The 22913-nt window shown below is 41.3% G+C and overlaps 1 protein-coding gene and 1 long non-coding RNA gene across 2 annotated transcripts in view; one reads left to right on the top strand and one right to left on the bottom strand.

Moving 5' to 3' along the window:
* The window catches only part of LOC137799525 (uncharacterized), a 39583-nt gene extending 25663 nt beyond the window's left edge, over positions 1-13920 (bottom strand). Inside the window, exons 1-2 of the long non-coding RNA XR_011079422.1 lie at positions 12857-13920; positions 11852-12007 (exon numbers count right to left, since the gene is read on the bottom strand). This is a non-coding gene — a long non-coding RNA (uncharacterized lncRNA). The remainder of the gene's footprint in view (positions 1-11851; positions 12008-12856) is intronic.
* Positions 7805-20553, top strand: entpd3 (ectonucleoside triphosphate diphosphohydrolase 3). Its single transcript, XM_068596320.1, has 10 exons — positions 7805-7886; positions 10664-10801; positions 11084-11201; positions 11912-12071; positions 12910-13069; positions 14207-14434; positions 15330-15593; positions 15675-15785; positions 18054-18191; positions 19458-20553. Exons 2-10 carry the CDS (start codon positions 10667-10669, stop codon positions 19644-19646), a joined length of 1503 nt encoding a protein of 500 aa, XP_068452421.1. The 5' UTR covers positions 7805-7886; positions 10664-10666; the 3' UTR covers positions 19647-20553.
* Positions 20554-22913: the final 2360 nt, after the last annotated feature.

Raw genomic sequence — 22913 nt, forward strand, 5'->3', positions numbered from 1 at the left:
TACCTTGAAGCCTCAAGATTTAAGACAGAGTCACATGATTAATGTAGTTAAAGACTCGTCTCCTGATAGTTGTCCACATCATTCATTTTTGTGTATATATATATATATATATATATATATATATATATACACACACACACACACACATATATATATATAAGTCCGTACTATTTGTCCATCAGGAAATATGTAAATTTGTGGTTTCGACGTGACCAAACCTTGTTGTTACCTTATGAGATTGTGTCAGTGTGACACTGTTGCTGACCAAGCTGTTTTCTCGTTGCATGCAGTGGTGAAGGTTTACTTGAATAAAGTCTACTGTAGTCTGCATTGTGTGTTGGATCTCTCTTTTTAAATCCTTGTTACTTACATACAAATACATCAGGGGTGCCGCGGTCTTAAAAAAAAGTCTAAAAACTACTGATGACAGTATGAAATATCTCCACCTGGAAGAGGTTATGATCAGTATATTACTGAAAGAGTAAATCCAGCCTGATAAAGTCCTGCTGTCCATCCCCTCGCTGTGTACTCAATTAAAGATTACAAGAATAGACACACACAACCAATCAACACGCGGTGCCGCTCAGCCTTCTCTGAGCGTCCTAATCCACAAGGACAAAGGCGTGCGTTCTATAAATACAAACGAGGATTCAGTATTAGATTCATTCTCAGCCCCCGATTACCGTCACCAGTGTATCGGCCGGCTCGTTCGCTTTCTCCAAAAAGGAATTTAAGATCAATCTGCAGTCAAATTTATGACACAAGAACAATTGCAGGCTGGCATAACGTATCTATTGTAATCAGTTTGATCTAGAAAACACAAGGTCAAGGTCATATGCAATGTAGGTTGATTTCAATGCAAAATAAGAATCTTGTGGTCTATTTTTCTACTTTCGCAAACAAAGAAACGATTTTTTTTTTTTTTAAGTATGTATTTGTGTTCTTTATTTAGAGCTGTATTGCTAGATTTAAAACTATTCGTCATGGCAAAGGAAAATACATCTAAATCAAATTTTAGTGAGTAGAAAAGGGAAAGAAGTAGTTGGATTAAATCAGTCTGCTCGTCTGGAAATGAATGAGATGACTGATAATTGTCTGTATTTATTTGTAGTCTTTTTTATTGGGTTACAATAATCCTCATGCATCTGTTCTGTACTGAAAAACTTGAATTATTTGAATTACTTAAGAACAAATAAGTTTAAAAAAAACAACTAAAATCTAAAAAACAATCTATCTGGATTCAAGAAAGTCATAGCAATAGAAAAACATCTTTCAAACAATTTTTCGTAAATGCGTGTAGAAGCAGTGGCACAATTGATAGTTTTTTGTTACAATAATGTGAAAAAAATGTGTGTGTGTGTGTATATATATATATATATAAATATATATATATATATATATATACATATATATATATATATATATATATACACACACACACATACACACACATACATATATATACACACACACACACACACACACATAAATAGTATTTGGATTAAACAATTAACTCCATTGCTCTTCTACCTCAACACTAACGACTGCATTTCTTTAAATACGCATTAAAATTGTGTGCGTTTGTGGCGCAGTGCTTCTGCAACACAAATATCCTCGCAGTTGCTTAGTTCTCCCACCAGAGGGTGCCACCACACAGGACACCACGAGACAGATTGTCACTGCTTCTATCAACCGACAGCCGCGCAGTTGTCGTCTGATGAGCCACAATTTTGATACTGACACCGACAGGATGGACACTAATATACACGGCGTGCCCTTTGCTTGTCTTGGGTCAGATGTGTGCTATGTAAAGACACTGCAGCTATTTGTGTGTAGAGTTTATATACTTGATGACAGTATATGTGTGTGTGTGTAGTGGATTCAGCACTCAAGCGCAGCACGGCGCTCAGAAGCATCTTCTAGAACAAAGAGACGGTCAAAGTTACATTTAAGCTAAACTGTATGCTAACTAAGCTAATTTTATGCACTGTAAAACATTTCAAGCCAGTTAAACTTGCAAATGAAAGTTCACGTGCTGCCTTGAAAATGCAAGTTAAATCAACTTAAATATTTCCTTTGAATCAACTGAGAAGTGGAGTTTATTAAGTCGATTGAACTACAATGTTCTAGTTGTCTCAACATAATTTTTTAAGTTGTCAGGATTTAACTTTTTGACATTTGGCGTTTAAACTTAAAGTCAAACACACATTTCTGCTTTTTTGTAACTCACAGTTTCAAGTTAAAATAACTTAACCAAGTGTATACAACTTGCTAGTTCCAATTAAGAGGATTTAAATTGCAAGTTTGTTTAAATTTACAAACAAATGTGACCCATAATGACCCGAAATAACACCCAAATAACATTGTGATATCATGGTTTCCTTTCTTAAAGTTTGGGCCAATTCACATTCACATTGGACAACATAAAATAAAAAGGAAATGAAATTGTGTCTGCTGAAAGGGTCCATTGAGCCTGGATGATGCATAAGGCGTTAACAGAGTCCCAGTGATATAATCCAGTCCAACGCATGATGTCAGCTCAACTATTTGCCGCATACCGGGCGAGCATATCCCAGAAATCCATCATTCGATGTTATTGGTTGAACGGCGGCCACAGACATGTTTTCACTTGGGAGGCATCAGATGGGAAAACACAACAATCCAGCAGCCATCAGCACATAACCTGATCTGCAGTCACAATTACACTTGAGACCTGAGAGATCGCATTACATGGCCGGCATTGAATGCCTCGTGTTGAACTGTGCACTGATTTCTGTTAACTCTAATACTTACAATTCTGTTAGGATAAGTGTTTCCGTTCTGATAATTCAATAGCAGCGTGATGAGTGTTATTTCACGGCTTTAGTATGCAAGAGATACAGGGTTGTGTTACATCTTTTCCTGGGAATGTCTGTGTAATATCAGCGGCGGAAGAGAGTGTTTGTTATATTATGTATAGTGGCTACGTCATTACCATAAAGACAGTGTTCTGCAGGGATGAGTGGGGTTTAAGGGGAGAAAGGGAGGAACAAGAGAGAGGTCTGAGTTGAAAGTGCTCTTGCCCACACATCAAAAACCCACACATTAAGGCTTGATGGATCCTTTTCTATCAATATGGCACAGCAGATTGCGTCAGTATTAGTGTGTATATACACACGCAGGTATCTTGTTTATCACATTTTCTGATAATACTGTACCACTTTCAGAGCTTAGATACTCTCAGTAGACCGGACGCAGACATATTTTTGCTTCTAAATTGTGACCTGGGTGTCTTTTATTACCGGTACACTTTAAAACACACACTGTGAAATTCACAGTTATCAAGTGGCAGCCACTGACAAGTAACTTACTCAAAAAACATAGTATATAACTACATAACAGTAGATTATGAGTTACTGTAATTTTCTGCAGTACGTTATTGGGTACAGTGATTTTTTTTACAGTTAGTTACTGTGACTTTCCACAGCTCTAAGTTACTTGTCAGTGGCTGCCAGTTATTAACTGGCATTAAACTGTAAAAACACAGTATATAACTACATGACTATAATAGATTATGAGTTACTGCAATGTTCTTACTCAAAGTACCTTTTGGGTACAGTGATTTTTTACAGTTAATTACTGTGACTTCACAGCACTTTTGTGTTTCTGTGTTTTTAAACAGCACAATAAGTATTACTGTGCTTTTAACAGTAGGTTACTGTGAATCTCACCAGCGTTTTTTTTTTTACAGGTTGGAAGTTCTTTATCCACCCAGAACTGAGTTGTACTACAGTAGATTACTTGTTACTGTGATTTTCCACAGCACTTTTTGTGTTACTGGGTTTTTATACAGTACAACATGTATTACTGTAATATTTGAACGAATACATCATATTTTACTTGAAAATAATTTACAGTAGGTTACTGCTCACAAACAGTAAATTACTGTGGATTTCACAGGCATTTTTTTTTTTTTTTACAGTGGATACATTTTTATACCAATGCAACAAGTTTGATAGCTTAATGACATTAAATAACAGCAAATGCATTCCAACAAGCCGCAGAGTAGCATCTATTCTTCATATGCTGTTGAATACTTGTATTATAGCTGACATCAAACTAATTACCATGTATTTCTATTGTGGTTGCGAAGCAGAAAGGACTTTCATGGCGAAGGGATTTGTCAGATGTCGAGCTGGGGTGCGAATGAAAGTACAAGAACAAACATTAAAGGAGCCAGAAATAAATTGAGAGCGAGGGATAACACAGGCAGGGCAAGCCTCATTATCAACCATTGCTCAAATTGAGGTATTTTGAAAGCTAAAGCCAAGGTCTTTCTGCGGAATTGAAGTGCCTCTAATTGATCTGGCCACAACAAGGCCGCAGCGTTTCCTCCTCGGGCTGCGACAGAGACTCAAAGAGGGTGTTTGCTGCATTTTGAAAGCACCGAACCAGAGACAGACAATTACAGAGAACCTCTCTGGGCGGTTTTCCAATCCTCAGCGGACTATAGCAACAGTGCTAATGTGATGTTGTGAGGCTGATGGAACTGCACTTGGTTGTTGACAAGGCTAATTATCACCAGCTTGGTCTGTAACAAGAACACCAGGAAGTCGGCACATTTATATCCTTTTTTCTTTTTTTTAAAAAAAGTTTGTATTTTCTCACAGCAAGTAAATTTAAACGGTTTCATTTTTAATAGTTACTTTATAGTTTGTTAAAACCAACAACACAAAAGAATGTCATATTATTGATTATCTGGCAGTTATCACATGGTGACAAAACTTTGAGCAGCTGCAAAACTTGGATCTCAGAGCGTGAAGTACATGTTTGAGGAATAGCTCATAGCATAACAATACAGCCATCGGAGACTTAGCTTCACTGTATCTAGTAATTATAATATGGAAATGTTTATATCAAAGCTTTACTGCCAAGATTATATTTATAGAACTAACATTTGCAAAAATCTGTTTGTGCAGAATAATTAATGCATCGATAAGTACCATAGAAGTCGGGTTACAAGCCCCTACTACCTTCGGTGGTTGTCGCCGCTGTAGCAAGTTAGCGCTGCTGCTAGCTCCCCGCTGCTGCTGCTAGCTTGCCACTGCTGTTGCTAGCTCCCAGCCGTTGGATTTGGGCTACTTAGCTGCTCGCCGGGTGGTGCATGAAGACAGTGAGGATTTTTTTTTTTTTTTACCGATGCCAAGGCACAACAATATTTACCTCGCCACAATTACGTAACCCCCCCCCCCCCCCACCCCCCCTCCATCCTCCCCCCATAGAGTTCTGTTGTGAAGAGCCACTCATCAGCCAATCAAAAAAGAAGAAATGGGCTGCACGAATAGCCAATCAGAAAAACATCTTTTGTATCTGTTGTTTCTGGGTAAGACGTAATGACAGGCGGGACTGGAGCTGTCCGGCGGCGCGTATTTGTTGTTGTCAGCTCACGGGTGAATACGGAGGTGAAAAAAAATTAAAGGTTTTGCAGAGATTTTAAGAACATTTAAAGCAACTTTGGCAGAGAAATTCAGGAAAACGTAAAAAAAAAAAAAATCCTAATTTTTATGTCTGGTTTTGTGTTATATGTTCAGATGCAAAAGATCTGATTTCATTTAGGATGCTAGTACCACTGTGGAACAATGTATTGGAGGGCGGGTCCTGTCGTGTTTGCATGCTCTGCATGTGCATGAAGGCCACACGGTTGTTGTTTAGCAGAAGAGCATATTACTACATCTATCACATGATATGACATCATGCACCCAACTCCTTTCAGCTTTCCTTACATTCCAAATGTATGTCCGACAGTGTTGCCAGACCATAACTTGGTCCAGCAGCAGTACATATATAAATGAATCATGGGATAGAGGCGCCTCGGGATCGAACAGGCTAGTAGAAAAAAAAGGCCGGTGTGTAATCTGTACACAGGAGGCTGTGAGGTAGAAGCTCTCTGCCTTTTCTTCTACTTCCTCTCTCGGTGCAAATCTAATTTTCAGCGTCCTGTCCAAGCAGTTCGTTCACACCGGCGGGTTTCAGGTCTCGCTTTTAGGCAGCTAAAAATACTTTATCTTCATCCACCGAGCGTTGAATCAGATTTGTAATTCACTTTGACCGAGGCCCCCACCAGTTCCTGCTTTTGGAAACCGCCCACATGCTGAAATGTTTAAGAATCCACCTGATTTATGAAGCGGCCACACAAGATGGGAAGCAACGAGCCACAGAAGATATTACACAGATGTTTTATGAAGGCCGGGTATTGCCCCCCTTTTGTGATTAGCGGGTTTACTTGGTGGAGTGCAATCAGCAGAACACTGTGGTCTCGGTCAAACGTTCAGGTTTCTGCGGCCCCCGATAAACACGACAACTTCCTGAATTTGGACTAATTGTTGACAATAAACACAACGCGTAAGAGTCAAGATTGGTGAATAAGTACGAGGGAGATAATGAGCGGCTAAGTGCCTGCTTACTAACTCCTAAGTAATCCATTATTCAAGATTTAAGATGTTTTTACTGTCATATGCACAGATAACAGACAGTTATTTTAAACAAAAAGCTTATCTCTCTCAAAAAAAAAAAGAAAGAGAGAGAGAGGGCTTGTGTGACTAGCTTGCTTGAAGCTCACCAAGCTGAACTTTAATAGACATGAAGAATATGAAGAACATCTACTAAATATAAGAATGTATATTATCAATCCCTCTTTTTGCAGAATCCTTTAGGTAAACCAAACAATAATATAAAGCTACAAAAAATGGCTACATCACTTCATAACTAAATTCAAGATGTTTTTACTGTCATATACACAGATAACGACAAATATTCTGTACAATGAAAAGCTTATTTTGCTCGGTCCTCCTAACACAGAATTACAATAAACTTAAGGTAAAAATAAATAAGGTACAAAGTATATAAGATATAATGGTATTGCACAAAACTATGAGAATAGTACTGCTATTATAACATGATACAGTATGATAATAGTAGTGCTTATTGTATCTTTACATACGATGCTACAAAATGGCTACAATGTCCAAGTATGGTCATGACAAAGTCACAGCAGCCATTCATAGTTCAGTGATGTGTGTGTGTGTGTGTTTTTGGGGGGTGGTGGGGACTATTGGACAGGTTGAGGTGGTTTATGGGGACTCTCCACTCATGTATTGTTGGACTGACAGACGCAGACACATTCACAAGCAATTCTCATGTTTCCAAAAGTGCAACACAGCCCAAAACACACACAAAACAAAATAACATGCCCCATTCTTTGTGCTGTACTTAACTAGTTTAATGACTCATAATTTCCCGTGTGAGAACTTGAGCTCCACATGAGGAGCTAGCAGGTACCAACACATCCTTGATTGTTGGTACAGCGCTTAATCCTTTCTGAAGCTGTTCGTGTGCTGACTCTGTGATAACGAGTGCAGCAAATACTCAGACGCAATGCACTTTATCTTATTGATTACAACAATTACCTGTACCCACTCCCCCTCATCCTCTCTCTCGCACAAAAAAACTTGTGTCCGTGCCTCACCACTACACACACACACACACACACACAGCAGTGAGTCCTGCATCATCCGCCGCCTCTCCCTTGCTCATGGGCCGGTCGCTCCGTCTCTCTGGTGTGAAGGGAGTGGTGACAGCTGGAGTGTGTGGATGAGGCTCCTCCCACTCTCCCTCGCCCCCTCTCTCTCTCTCTCTCTGTGTTGTTGGGGTACAACAGCTCCTGCTCTTGAAGGCCAACCACTCCTCTCTCTCTCTCTCTCTCTCTCTCCCCTCCACTCACAGCTCGCTCTCTCTCTCTCTCTCTCTCTCTCTCTCTCTCCCTCGTTTCCTGCTGTGTTTCCTCATCCCTTCCTCCAGAGACATCTCACTCCCACTCTGAACCGGGAGCCGCAAACCAGCTCTTCAAGGTAAGAAACAAACACTTCTTTCTCTCCCTTTCTCTCTCTCTCTCTCTCTCATGCATGTACATGTATTCACCAGGTAACAGTTGTTTCATTATCTCACTGTACTGTGTGTTGCATGATGTGTGTGTGAGCATGTGTTCCCTCCGCCGCCCTCATGAGGACCGGTCTCTACAAGCAAACGAAACAACAACGTGCAACAATATACTTGTCGGGATGAAGTGCAGCAGAGCGATAGAAAGTGGAGGCGTACAGTCGCTGCTTACACGTCATAAAACTATGTTTACTTTGTGGAAGGGAGAAAACAGAGCAGAGTTGTTTGTCTTGTTTTTTTGTTTACATTATGGATAATCCATAGGCATGGGATATTGTTCACTGTGAGTGTTGCATGATGCTCGCAGTATCTTATGTATACATATTGTTGCTTTGCTTGCTCTTGTTTTAGAGGTACATGACATTTCATTTAGCTGACGCTTTGATCCAAAGAGACTCACAACAAGTGAGTACAAACTCAGAACAACAAGAATCAGAAAAGTATAATTTCTTTAACAAAGTTAAACTACAAAATTATATCAGTAAGAGACATTTAAGTGCTACTGAAGTGTTGCTTTCCTTAAATCAGAGTCACAACTATTCATGCAAAAAGTACACCGTGAGTGGAAGTCAGGGTTGTAACAGCGAGCAGTGAAGATGACGTCAAATAACACAATTCAAGAAAAAACAAGTTACCGTTTCTGCTGCTCACTTTGTTTTTTATCGTGAGCGTGTCCACTTTGACTATTTGTGAGTTTACGGAGGTAGAAATAACAATATCTGTCAAAACGTACATCAAAGGGAGAAACAGATTTATTTTTCTCTTTCGTTGCAGTAAAGCAGACAAACTATCGACAATTACACTCACTAAGGTTACATTAAATATTAAATTACTACTGTAAGCATTAAGTGCTAAATGTACTGTGCACTCTTCAGACCACTCAAAGCGCTTTAATATTATTATTATAATTATTATTCTTACTGTGGAGAGTCACTGAAAACCATTGACATTGTTCCTGCACCCTGAACCCGACAGGACTCTGAAGCCAGAGAGACATTCATTTTTATTTAAATAGATTAGGTCAGTTAATCATAAATATGACATAAAAACAGAGTATTAATGATATTGCTAGTTGGTTATTTGTATTAAAAACACAGAAAACTAACTCAAAACATTGCTTTACTGATAAAAGGCATATATTTAAATGTTTATGTTACATCAGTCAAATTAAAAGTTAAAAAAGCAGAAAAGCAGCTGTCATTTCTTATGTTTTCTCAAAACAATGTCGGCATAAACCTGACAGACGTTAACTGAAATGAGAGAAATCCCCCGAATGTTGCTCAGCGGTTAACACGCCTGTCTTTGAATTAGAGGATCGGTGGTTCGAGCCCCGGCTTTGCTCGTCCACGTGGACTTTTATACATTAATAAAGTATTGATTTAAGTTGCTAAAATGGATCAATTTTGGATAAAAGCGTCGGCTAAATGAGGTGTGAACCCGGACGCGGCGGCGTGTTCGGCCTCACGCTCTCTGGGTTGTTGCCGAGCCGTCTGGTTGCTGATAATCGCCTCGTCGAGCAGCTTTTCCTCCCTGCGTGTTTTTACCTGAGGTTTCTGTGGCAACGCTCAACAGCTGGGATGTACAAGAAAAACAAACGCCGTCACTTTGGTTTGGTTACAGTCTGCTGACAACGCAGGAGACAAAGATGTTCTCAGCGGTTTAAAGCAGCTTTACAAGAAGTTCCAGGCTTAAGTTTGCAGTACGTATCGCCTTCGTGACCTCCAGTTGCAAATTAAATTGATTGACTAACGTGTACTGCTGTGTCATTTATACTAGTTCATTCCTTTCATCATGACTTTGAAGGAAAACATGCTGTTTTTAAATGTAATGAATGCATCTCGTCTACATTGCTAGGCTTAGTTGTAGTCGTAAATATAGATTATCTTAATACATATAGTGCAATTATAACACGCCCAGGTCAGAATGAAGGCGATCATAGAAGGAAGGGAAACTAAACTACACCAGACATTAGTATTTAGTGAGATCAAGGAAGTGTGTGTCTGCTTCTTCAGCTACAAAAAGCTGTGTTTTGTGTTGCAGGGTCCGTGTGTGTGACGCATAATTGCAGCCACATTGCTCTTCTACGGGGCTAGATGAGAACGGCGTGTATGATTCTGCTGAAATAACAACACATCTTTGACTTCTCCATCCAAGCACACATGGTGCATCTGGCACAAAATGCTGTATTTTTTTGCTAATTGAAACGAACTGAGCACGACATGTTTATTTATTCCATTTCCTGGAGATTGTCCTCATGTGTGGTTCTTCTCAATATCACGTTTTTTTTACTGTCTGGCTGTTTCTTCAAAGACTTTAACACAAAACAAGTCCATCAATCTTCATCAGCAGTAGGTTTGTGCGGTGAATATCACGTCAGATGTTATAATTTAGTTGTACGTCAAAGTTTAAGTATACAACGTGACAAAAAGGACTAAATTATCTCATCGTGGTTATTATTGTCTGAGAAACTGAGAAAACAGCCAATCACGACCCTCCTGATCCGTTTCCTTTGCCTTTAATGTCTTCGTCCTGAACATCGATGCTTTTAATGCCGCCTGCCAACTTCCTTTTCATCTGAAAGTAAATAAAATGAACTTTTACTGCTCATCATCACTTTTCAAACCTCTTCACGTCTCATCGCTTTAAGAGCTTAAAAAATGCTTTTCCACAACCCGTTTCTTGCCAACAGGAAATGGCTTCCAAGAGGCAAATGGGCTACAAGTGTCGCATAGCGGGAGTGCTGCTGCTCCTCTTGGGCAGCATCGCCGCCCTCGTCGCTGTTGTGGTCATCCAGGACACGTGGACGTTCAAAGAGTACAACTTAGAGGTGAAATATGTACACGAGCACGTGATGGAAACACAGGACGCACTTCAGCTCCCAGTGATGTTATCCAGATGTCAGAAGTTTAAAAGGTTTTCTCATCAGTCAGCTCGGTGACGTGCACTTTAAAGGGGTGGTCTCTTAAACCTTTATGTTATCCACTCTTTGCCATATTATTTAACGGCATGGTGCACAGGTTTTAGATATTTTACTAATCAATGTAAGACGTATGATTATATAGGCCCTGGAACATGATGATATATATTTATTTTAAACCCTTTTCTGCAGTATGGCATCGTGATAGATTCAGGTTCTTCACGGTCCAATGTGTACCTGTACGAGTGGCCGGGCGAGAAGCAGAACGAAACGGGAGTTGTGACTGAGAGGATGAACTGCCGAGTAGTCGGTGAGTCTTTGTTTCCGCTTCGTGGCGTTACTGTAAACATGTTTAACTATTTCATCCGTCTGGGGATGTGAAACGCCGAGAGTGCAGTTCATGGTATTGTAGACCCTAATCCTATTTATTGTTGTTTATTGTGTTAAGAGGTTGTACATTAGGATTACATATTATTGTAGCCCTGATTTTTATGTTTAATTTGATACCTAATGGGTTTTTTTAAATTATTTTTTTCTCTAATTATTTCTTGATTTATACCCTTTTTTAAATATTTTTTTTATTGATTTTCTAGATATGCAGATAAATAAAAGTGGTGTACAACACATGTACAAAAAGATGCTCATAGTCATAAATAAGAACTAAAAAATAGAATACCTGCATATACATGTACATACGCACCTATACACCCTCATACATACATACATGTACACACATATACACTCATACATATATACACACACAGTGTTAATTACCTCCCTCATACATCTACAGATATTATACAAGTGAAAGTATTATATTATAATACATTTAGTTTACTTAGCTCTGTAGACCAGAATAAGATAGCGTTTTCTTTAGAGCCGCGTTTTCTAGCTATTGAAAGTTCTTCTTGATTCATACCTATAAAAAAACACATTACTGTAAAAGACATTTTTAAATACCTCTTTCAGTGTCGTACGTGTGCTCAAGAAGACGATCTTTAGCTTGTGCCTCTCTCACAGGTGCCGGGATCTCGGAGATGAAAGTTGACCCAGAGAAAGACAAAGCGTCGTGGATCGCCTTCGACAATTGCATGGAGAACATCACGAAAGCCATTCCTGTGGAAAAACACAAAACCACGCTTCTCTTCCTGGGAGCTACTGCGGGAATGAGACTTCTGCAGTAAGAAGCGTGTTACAACGAGCTTCAACGAGGAAGGACAAGACTGACATGCACCCCATTAATGCATGTTTTTGATCAAAGCCCTCTCCATTTCCTCCTCCCTTCAGTCTCGATCTCATGCTCGGCTAACCGGCTACTAGTTAGTAGCTTCACATGTGCGGTAGCTCAATCTCATGCTAGGCTAACCGGCTACTAGCTTCACATGTGCAGTAGCTCAATCTAATGCTAGGCTCACCGGCTATTAGCTTCACATGTGCAGTAGCTCAATCTCATGCTCGGCTAACCGGCTACTAGCTAGTAGCTTCACATGTGTGGTAGCTCAATCTCATGCTAGGCTGACCGACTACTAACTAGTAGCTTCACATGTGCGGTAGCTCAATCTCATGCTAGGCTAACCGGCTACTAGCTTCACATGTGCAGTAGCTCAATCTCATGCTAGCCTCACCAGCTATTAGCTTCACATGTGCAGTAGCTCAATCTCATGCTCGGCTAACCGGCTACTAGCTAGTAGCTTCACATGTGCGGTAGCTCAATCTCATGCTAGGCTGACCGACTACTAACTAGTAGCTTCACATGTGTAGTAGCTCAATCTCATGCTAGGCTAATCGGCTACTAGCTTCACATGTGCGGTAGCTCAATCTCATGCTAGGCTGACCGACTACTAGCTAGTAGCTTCACATGTGTGGTAGCTCAATCTCATGCTCGGCTAACCGGCTACTAGCGAGTAGCTTCACACGCAAGTAGTCACATTGTTCTCATCCAACTCCTTAGCTAGAGACACTGACCTGATTCCAGTTGGATCTGTGAGTTTCTTGCTTCTTCTGCTTTGTTTTCTCAGCAACCAGGATGAACAGAAGTCCGATGAAATCCTGGGAAGTCTCCGAGAATACCTGGAGGCGTTGCCCTTCAACTTCCAGAACGCGTCCATCCTGTCTGGTCAGGAAGAAGGGCTGTACGGCTGGGTCACGGTCAACTACCTCATGGGGAACTTCCTGGAGGTCAGAAGCTTTGTCAACGTCCGTTAGGGTGACCAGATTTGAGTTTGTGAAAAAGAGGACACTTCGTCGCGGAGGGAGGGGTGCTGTAAACAATGCAACTATGGGCCGTAAGGTGAACCCCGTTATCGTTTCACCCCGCTTTACAGTCGTACATCTATGCGATCTTTAGCTTAGCAACGAGTCGTGCTAAGCTAGCAAAAAAAAAGTTAGTTGCTGAAATTCCAGTTGATTATTGATGTGGCGATGTTCTATGCCGAACTAGTTTCTTCAGAGCGTAACATGACACTCGTCGCGAGTGGAGGTAACGAGGTGGTCAGTGTTGCCAGATTGGAAATGGCGTAGTATCGTACCAAAGGCTCAAAATGGTTGTATTTGGGGGATAATTATTGTCCATCTGGCAACCCTGAGATTGGTTGACCAATGACAGTTGTGAAAAAGAGGACACTTCGTCGCGAGGGGAGGAGGTAGCTTAGCAACGCGTCGTGCTAAGCTACCAAAAAAAAGTTTGTCGCTGAAATTGAAGTCGATTATTGATGTTTTATGCCGAACTAACGTTAGTTTTTTCAGAGCGTAACAAGATATTCGTCGCGAGTGGAGGTGACAAGGCTCAGTGTTGCCAGATTGGTGATGGCGTAGTATCGTACCAAAAGCTCAAAATGGTTGTATTTGGAGGATAATTATGCTGCATCTGGCAACCCTGAGATTGGTTGACCAATGACAGTTGTGAAAAAGAGGACACTTCGTCGCGCGAGGGGGGTGGGGTAGCTTAGCAACGAGTCGTGCTAAGCTACCAAAAAAAAGTTGTATGATGTTTTATGCCGAACTAGTTTCTTCAGAGCGTAACAGGATATTCGTCGCGAGTGGAGGTGACAAGGCTCAGTGTTGCCAGATTGGAAATGGCGTGGTGTCGTACCAAAGGCTCAAACTGGTCAAACTGGTCGTATTTGGAGGATAATTATCGTGCATCTGGCAACCCGCAGATCGCTCGACCAATGACAGCTCTCTCTCTCTACAGTTAGAGCTCGCGCAAGAAGGTGAACGTAAGATACCGTTTAGAGTAATAACGAGTAATAACTCGTTTGTGAAAGACACAGAGAAACACAAATATCCAACGAGGCCTTAACCTTTATTTTGTAGAAAAACCTTTGGAACGTCTACGCACACCCAGAAGGAGAAGAGACCATCGGGTCCATGGACCTCGGTGGAGCGTCGACACAGATCGCCTTTGAAGTGCAGGATGAGCTCCGGGGACCGGACTACCTGCACGTGAAGCTGTACGGTTACGACTACAACGTCTACACGCACAGTTTCCTCTGCTACGGCAAAAACGAGGCTGGGAAGAGGATCCTGGACAAAGTAGTGCAGGTGCACATCTTTTCTTTTCTTGTCCCTTGCGTGCGTGTTTAGAAGAAAATAAAGAGCGTAACTTCCACCTACTTCGGTTCATGTTTAAGTGCTGTGTGTGTGTGTGTGTGTGTGTGTGTGTGTGTGTGTGTGTGTGTGTGTGTGTGTGTGTGTGTGTGTGCGTGTGTGTGGTGAGCATGGCAGTGGAAGTGTGTGTTGTTTTGCATGCATGTGCAGGCCAATTTACTCCAGTGAGTGTTTGTTAGATAAAACTGTAAATCATAGCTTGTTTTATGTTCACATGTTGGACTTTACAGCTGCATCATTTCAAACTAATAATCATCCTGAAAGTCATTTTTTTACAGTTGGACCTGAAACCTTTTCATTTCTTTCTGTGTGTCATCTTCATTTCCTCTTAACCAGAAACATGTAGACTGATATTTACACATCTGAACAACATCTCACATGTGTTTTTTTATTATAACAACATTATTAAACAGCCAGAGTGGCTGCAGAGATGCACACTTTATAGTTTGGGGAGGACATTTTAGAGGAAAAGGCCTAAAAATATGTGGGTTTTTTTAAGTTAAGGATTGATTAGTTAATACTGCTATCCCTGAGTTACTTACAGGAGAAGGGGGCCAAGTCAATATGCATTATGTCATTAAGAATATTGATTGACTCGTGTACATCGTCAAGCTAATCTGTGAGAAATGCATTATTCCTGGCAGCTTATGGCTATCTGTAGAAATATTCTATGCAGATCGAACATATTACGGATATATATTTACATTAGGGTCATGGTACAACCTGTAGATGAGGTAATACTTTCCTTATCTCTTCCTCTCGTAGTTGTTTCTCCTCCTATGCCTGCATTCCTTCTTCTGACACGTTCTTCCTCCTCTTAACATTCCAGGAATCTTCCGACCCCTCCTACATCCCGAACCCCTGCTTCGCCGAAGGTTACAACGTCACCATGAAGGCCTCGGACATTTACGACACAGATTGCACAGAGAAGCCGAGCGGCTACGACCCGGATCGAGAACTCTTCATTGTGGGAACCTTCAACTCGGACAAGTGCGGCAGCGTGGTGAAGTCCATCTTTGATTTCAAAACCTGCTCCTCGCCCCAGTGTTCCTTCAACGGGGTCGAGCAGCCGCCCGTCGCTGGAAGTTTCATGGTAAACACGGTCGAAACGTGTGCAAGGAAGGAGATGTGGGATGAGAAATAACTCACGGTGTGTCTCTGCTGTCCCTGCCAGGCTTACGCAGGGTTGTTCTTCACTGCCAGGGCGCTCGGGTTCGAGGGAGCAACAGATCTCCAGCAATACACTGACGCAGTTAGGGAGTTCTGCCAAACCCCTTGGGCAGTGGTAAGTCTCTCCAATCGGCACAGACAGCCAGAGTAAAAAGAAGAGGAGGATAGGCCGGATAGGAGGCCGAATTTAGGAAGAAAAGTAGAAGCAAAGTCAGAAAAATGGGTAATACTTAAGCAATAAGGTACGAGAGGCAATACTGTATCGTCAATAATGTAATAATAATAATAACAGTACATTATTGTCGATACAGTACTGCCTCGAGTACTTTATTGCTTTTTATAATACGGTTACCAGCAACACTATGAATAGTAATAGCGGCATAAAATAGCCACCAAACGTTTATCGCATTTCAGTTGAGAAAATAGTATTATTTTGTGTTATAGGCACTTTACTATTACTATTTATAATGTTGCTGGTTTGGCGCTCCTCCATTGTGCGTCGGGCCTAACACCCTTGAACAGTACATTATTTAACCATACAGTACTGCCTCTCGTACCTTATTGCTGAAATAACACACACACAAACAGGCACTAAGGGCCTAACACCCTTGAACAGGACATTATTGACGATACAGTACTGCCTCTCGTACCTTATTGCTTAAATAACTGGACGCTATGAAGCACGCTTAATCCATCATTTCTAAAGCATTGTTCCACACTTTATAAAGATGGATTCATCGTGTGTAACTGAAACACAATGCTTCATCGCGTGCAGTTTTTATAAAGTGCTACCGAATATTGCACTGCAGGAAATAAACAGGACATGACATCATTATGTACACTAAGTGCTGCAGCTAACTGTACTAATGGCTCAGTGAACATTTTACTCACTGACAATGAAACAGAAAACAGTATTTTACTCCCAAAGGCAAAATACCTGTTTTAAAACCGCTAAAGGTATGCCAGCCGGGCTGTGTGAGGACTTGTCTGTCTGATGTCGTGTTGGTGCTCCTGTTAAAACATGAAGTCAAAACTGGGCATTCACCTAAAACACAAATGCATTCAGTTTATATGTACAGTACAGATTAGGAATGGTGTTTTATAATAATCAGGAAGTTGTTTGGAGATTTTAACTCACTTTTTCTCCTACTTGAACAATATTTCTGCCACATAAGACAAGGGTTGCAAAATTCCGGGAATATTCAAAGTTGGAAACTTTCCATGGGAATTAACGGGAATAAACGGGAATATACGGGAATTAACACAAATTAACAGGAATTAACTGGAAATGTTGGGATTATTTAACTGTATCTACCTTGTCATAAGCAGACATGCATGCAAACATTTATAATACAACTTTTAAAAATTACTTTTTGACATTCCAAAAGCCGTGAATAGTGGAGGTGATGGTGTACTTTTGTGTGGACGTACATACGTTCGACTCTCACTGCTGTAAAAAGTCTACTGTATACAAATAAACTTGGTATTAAATGAACATGGCTTCAGTTTACCAAGTAATCAATATGCTAATGACAAACAGAGTTGGGAAAGTTCACTTTCTACATGAACTAGTTCAGTTCATAGTCCATAATTCAAAATGTTGAACTAAGTTCACAGCTTCAAAAAATGAACTAGTTCAGTTATTTTGTTCAATATGTTGCAGCTGTAATTTAAATCTCTGGCTGCAGTACCGCTCTCGGCCTCTACGCAACTCGGCGCTCTCACACTCTCCAAAGGGCTGAAACGTTCAGACGCAACACTGACGTCAAAAACGTCAAAAACAACAGAATGTTTTATGTTTACGTTTATGTTTCTGCAGACGATGTTCCAACCAGCTGAGCTCGGCGTGCATCGTCTTGTTCTCAACTATACACTTAGGCACATTTCTTTTTTCCGCCCCTTTGCAACTCTACATAAGACACACTGTTTAGCACTAGAAACACATGAATAAACACTGAATTCCTCATTCATGAAGCATCATTCCAACATTTCTTAGTATGCAATTCATAAACACAGTTATACATGTTACTGATAAGTGTTCATGTTGGAATAATGCTTTATAAATGATGAATTCAGTGTGTATTCATGCTTTACTAATGCTAAATAGTGTGTAGTTATTATAAACTGCTACCTGATATTTATTTTTTTCCCACATGTTTATGCATCAGGCCTCAAATATCTGGAGGGCCAACATGTTATTTTATCTTAACTGCACATTGAAATCCGTCTTGATCACTATTTGTTCCGGTCTTGTCTTCATTTTAAAGTGTTTTCGCCTTCATCTCGAGTACGACATTAGCGTTTAGCTTCATTCATTAGCTTCATTAGCTTCATTGGATCCCGGCAGGCAACGCGCTCATCTGTCTGTTTCTCTTCCCTGCAGCTGAAGGCGCAGAAGAAAGCGATCTCAGAGCAGTTCCTCAGGACGTACTGTTACTCCGGTCACTACGCCTTGGCGATGCTGGTGGACGGATACAAGTTTGACAACGTGACCTGGAAAAACATCGTCTTCGAAAGGGAGGTCGGTTGAGACAGAAAGCCGATACACATTCACTCTGCAATGCCCATATTATATCAAAATAAGACAGAACCATCTGAAAATGTAGACGCTAATCCGATGAGAGTTGCTATGTTTTTTAGCCCGAGGAGAAACAAAATGGAGACCCTTTTATCAGGTCACAAGGAACAAAAACATGTTAGGTATCAAATTAAACATAACAATCAGGGCTACGATAACTTATAATGCCCATGCACAACCTCTAAACACAACTTAAGCGATACACAGGGTTAAGGTTGGGGCGTAAAGGGCTACTAACTGCCAATATTTGTTGTCAGACGTTGAGCAGCAGTAAACAAGTGTGAATGAGGCCACCCATGGAGACACATTCAAGATGGCGGCTCAGGCATTCAAAGAGCCGGAGTGAAAGGCCGGCAATGTTTTACTCCTGTTACGCCCGAGGCCTCGGAGCGCCGCTCACAATGGAGGCCCCTCAGCGACGGGACGGGGATTCCTGGTCTGTGACACGAAGCGCCATCAGTCACCATGAGTCATAAAGACACCACAGGATTGGAGGATAAAGTCACACACATTAGCCGTAGTTTCCAAATTGCGTTGCGGTTTCACCCTTTAGACTCGACTTCTAACGTCCCCGACAAGAGAGCAGTGTGCCGCTCGCTGCCTTCAGGGTGTCTGGTGGAGAGAGAGAGAGAGAGAGAGAGAGAGAGAGAGAGAGAGAGAGAGAGAGACAGAGAGAGAGAGAGAGAGAGAGAGAGAGAGAGAGAGAGAGAGAGAGATCTTTTCATGAAGTACTACAAAACAGATCCGACAAAACAGACACTCCATCTTGTCCCAGAGACGCAATTCACTGTTTTGATGTGTCAACATCCTGAAAAACAAATACTGTGAAGAAGCTGCACTGACCTTCTTCTTCTTCTTCTTCTTCTTCTTCTTCTTCTCTTTCTTCTTCTCCTTCTCCTTTTTCTGCATTTCCTTCTTCTTCATTTCCTTCTTTTCCTTCTTCATCATTTCATCTTCTTCTACTTCTTTTTCTTCTCCTCCTGCACCCCCCTTCCTTCTTTTTCTTCATTTTTTAAATTTTCTTCTTCTTTTCCTTCTCCTTCTCCTCCTTCTTCTCCATTTCTTTCTTCTTCTTTTTCTTTTTCTCCTCCTTCATTTCCTCCTTCTTCATTTCATCTTCTTCTACTTCATTTTCTTCTCCTCCTCTTTCTTCTTCTTCTTTTTTTTCTCCTCCTCCTCCTCCTCCTCCTCCTCCTCCTCCTCCTCCAGGTGAAGAAGACCAGCATTGGGTGGAGTCTTGGCTACATGCTCAGCATGTCCAACATGATCCCGTCTGAGGTGAAGCAGATCTCCCCGCTGACGGATCCCGTCTTCGCCGGCCTCGTCTTCCTGTTTTCGGCCCTGACCATCATCACCGTCGTCTTCGTCTTCGTGATCCTCGTCCGCGCTTGCTGCTGAGCGTCTCGGCCACAGAGAGGAACGGGTCCGCCATTGGGAGCCTTTCGGGTAGGGGAGGGGTTAGGGGAGGTGAGGTGAGGGGGAGGAGTGAGCAGGTGAGGCGAGCGGGTCGCAGCAGCATATATTCTAACGAGGCGCAGCATTTTCTTTCTTCATCTCGAGACATTTACTGCTTCCAATTCAAAATCACAAAAGTTCACAAAGGGCTCGAACTAAAACATTTAAACCCTCCTCACTGCGTTGCGTCCTGCTCGGGACTTTGAGTCTTTGAGCTAAAACATTTTCGACAGGTAAGAACAGGCAACACACACACAAGTGCCTGAGCGACACAGATTAACACAAGACACGCCCGCTGCTTCTTCCACATTGTCCTTAAAAAGCATTTATAACCTCCCTCATGGGACCTTCAGGCCAAAACCATCTCTCACTCCACTGCTTCTGTATCATACGTGTAGTTGCACTCGGTGGAGTTTGGGCTTCACATACGGCAGGGCGGCCCTTTGCCACGTGGCCACGTCATGTTTTATATTCTATTTACTGCCTATTGTGTATCAGGGACGTTGTTTGGCACGAGAGTAGAGACGGTGCCTCTTATCTGCATGAAGAATCTCTTCCCTCGTCTTCGGGCGAGCGACGGCCTATTTACGGTAGTTTGATGTGAATGAAAATGTTTTTTTGGTGTTTTTTGAAGACCCGCCCTCCTCGGCCTCTGATTGGCTCGTACTCGGGGTCGTCTCGATATGATTCGTGGAGTTTATTGTTGAAGGAACGCGACTTGGCGGAAGGCGGAGAGGCTAAAGCTCAGATGGACGCCTCGTTGCATCGCGCTGTAATATAAAATATGAATGTCCTGGTTATGAGAGATGCACACTGGATGAAATAATAAAGAGATAAAACTACAGATTAACATGCTGTTGTGGTTTCATGATTGAACTTCATGTTTACAGGATGTTTAAACAGTAAAACTCCCTGAACGAGGGAACAATGTGTCATCGTGAACTCGCTGCACGTCACATTAAAAGGTTTTTATACAACTTATCTGCAAACAATCAATAGAGAAATACAAGATTATTAATTAATTATAAAAATGCAGAGTCACTGACAGTGACAACAGTTATCTTTCACATTAAATATGAATCTTTGTGTTGATCCATCTCTGTGAACACAAACAACACAACATTCAGAGAGTTGTTGGATAAATATTCTCTATCTCCTCTTTTTCTCTCTCCCCTTTTCTCTTTTCTGTCTTCTCTCTCTTTCCTCCATTTCTCTCTCTCTCTCCTCCCTCTCTTCTCTTTCTCTCCCCCTCTTACACACACACACACACACACACACGTCAGACATTAAAACGTGTGTGTGTGTGTCTCCTGACGGCGGCGCCCTCTAGCGGCGGCTTTGCGCAGCTGCAGGACTCACCAGACGAGCGTCGACTGTTTAAAACGTTTTTATTATTGAAAGACTTGTTCTAAAAAGAAAAGAAAGGAAAGAAAGAGACATTTGAAACTACAGCAACATCCACTGGTTCTACACAGACACTCTCAGAATCACAAGTTGTTTGAAAGACATGGGAGGCATGTGACCAAGCAAATAAAAAAATAGCATCAAAGTTATTTCTGTTGCATCTTCTTTTACACACCTGTACAAAAAAAAAAGATCTCATAAATAGTCCTTTTGTTCTGGCTTCCTCTACTTTCTCTCTTGGTTCAATAATTCACGTTTCCTGTGCAGAGGTGCTTGATTTTGGTTGAACCCACACTGCGTCTGTTCCTACGTTTCCTGTCTTTTCATTGGCCGGTTGTCAGGTAGGCGGGGCTTCAGGGGTCGTGACCTCAGAAGCTTGTGTCAGCCAGTTATGACGTCCGTAGGGGAGTTTGTACCTGTTGCTCTGATTAAATAACGCAGCTTGTTCCCACCAGATTGAACCCAAAAAAATATCCTATTTTTCTGATATTTCTTGAACGCGTCTCTTCTGTTCCCTGCAAAGAGGCACAAGACTTGCAGGATGCTTTTTGTTGCCATCAAGGACACACAACTCATGCTGTTCTTTACAGTAACATGGCTTCAAGTAGTCCACACCTCCACCCGACACAACGCCGCCTTCAGCCCTCGCGAACATGAACAGCAGTCAGATGTCATAACGAACTGTCAAAGAAAGACGAAACAAAAAAGGCAACACAAAAAAGAAAAACACAACATCTCTCCTCGACCTTTTTAGAATATACATGAGCTGGAATCAGTTCAACAGAAGTGCCTTTTTCCTCCGATGGAGATGGCCGGCTCACATTTTTTAAAAACGGCTCGTTTTTTGGCGGGAAAACAAGTTCATGGACCGAGGATTTGCATTTTTGAAAACGGGAAACCGTTGAAGTCCTGTGAACCAACGTATTCCCAATGAAGTATACCCACCTGCCTCCTCCCTCCTCGACGCGTCGGTGTCAACGCTTGACAAAGAAACACACACACACACACACACACACACACACACTCTCCTGGTTGAGGCAGTTGCGTTAAAGACCCGCTGCTGTGTTCTCCGCCGACGATCGATCTCAGTTTCATTCAGAGGTGAAATATAAAGAAAAAAGCGACATAAGGAAGATCTGTTCACCAGCTCGTTTCTTCATCTTTGGTATAAAAACGCTTTTGTTCAACGGTTAAGAAAGACCCAAGAAACTGTCAACAGTTTTACTAAAACTATTGCTTTTTTTTGCACATTTAAAAATCCTATAGCGTTTATTTCTGTGTTCAGAAATGTTCCTTTTTTAAAACGTTTCTTGTTGTTGTTGTTGTTGCAGTGAGATAAGCAAAGCAGGCAAAGCAAAACCCAAACAAAACAAACTAAAACAACACAAATGTGATGAAGAAACAGAACTTTTCCCTGTGGTTGAAGGTTCCAGGAAGCAGCGGATCGACTTCCCACTAATCGCATTCAAAGTTTTTTTTTGTTTCCAGCAACATGAGCTGCACTTCACCACATAATTTAAAATCATCTTCATACAATTACAACCTTTGTTTCTTTTTAAATCCTGTACAAATAGCTTTCTAGACGTCTGAACTCTTTATCATTCAACCTTTCTTTTTTTTTTTAAATAATTCAACACGATGGAAACTTTCTTTTTTTCCCCAAAGTTTGAGAAAATTAAGGCAATAAAGATTTTAGGAAAACATCGACATTCTAGAAAACTACTCAAATCATAAAATGAATGAAAACAATGTAGCTTAATATCAAAGGAAGACAACCTGTTTTTTTTCTTTTTTCTAGAGACTTTG

This window comes from Clinocottus analis, unplaced genomic scaffold (genome assembly GCF_023055335.1).
Source record: "Clinocottus analis isolate CAN_PGR_092001 unplaced genomic scaffold, fCliAna1.0.p SCAF_36, whole genome shotgun sequence".
NCBI lineage: Eukaryota > Metazoa > Chordata > Actinopteri > Perciformes > Cottidae > Clinocottus > Clinocottus analis.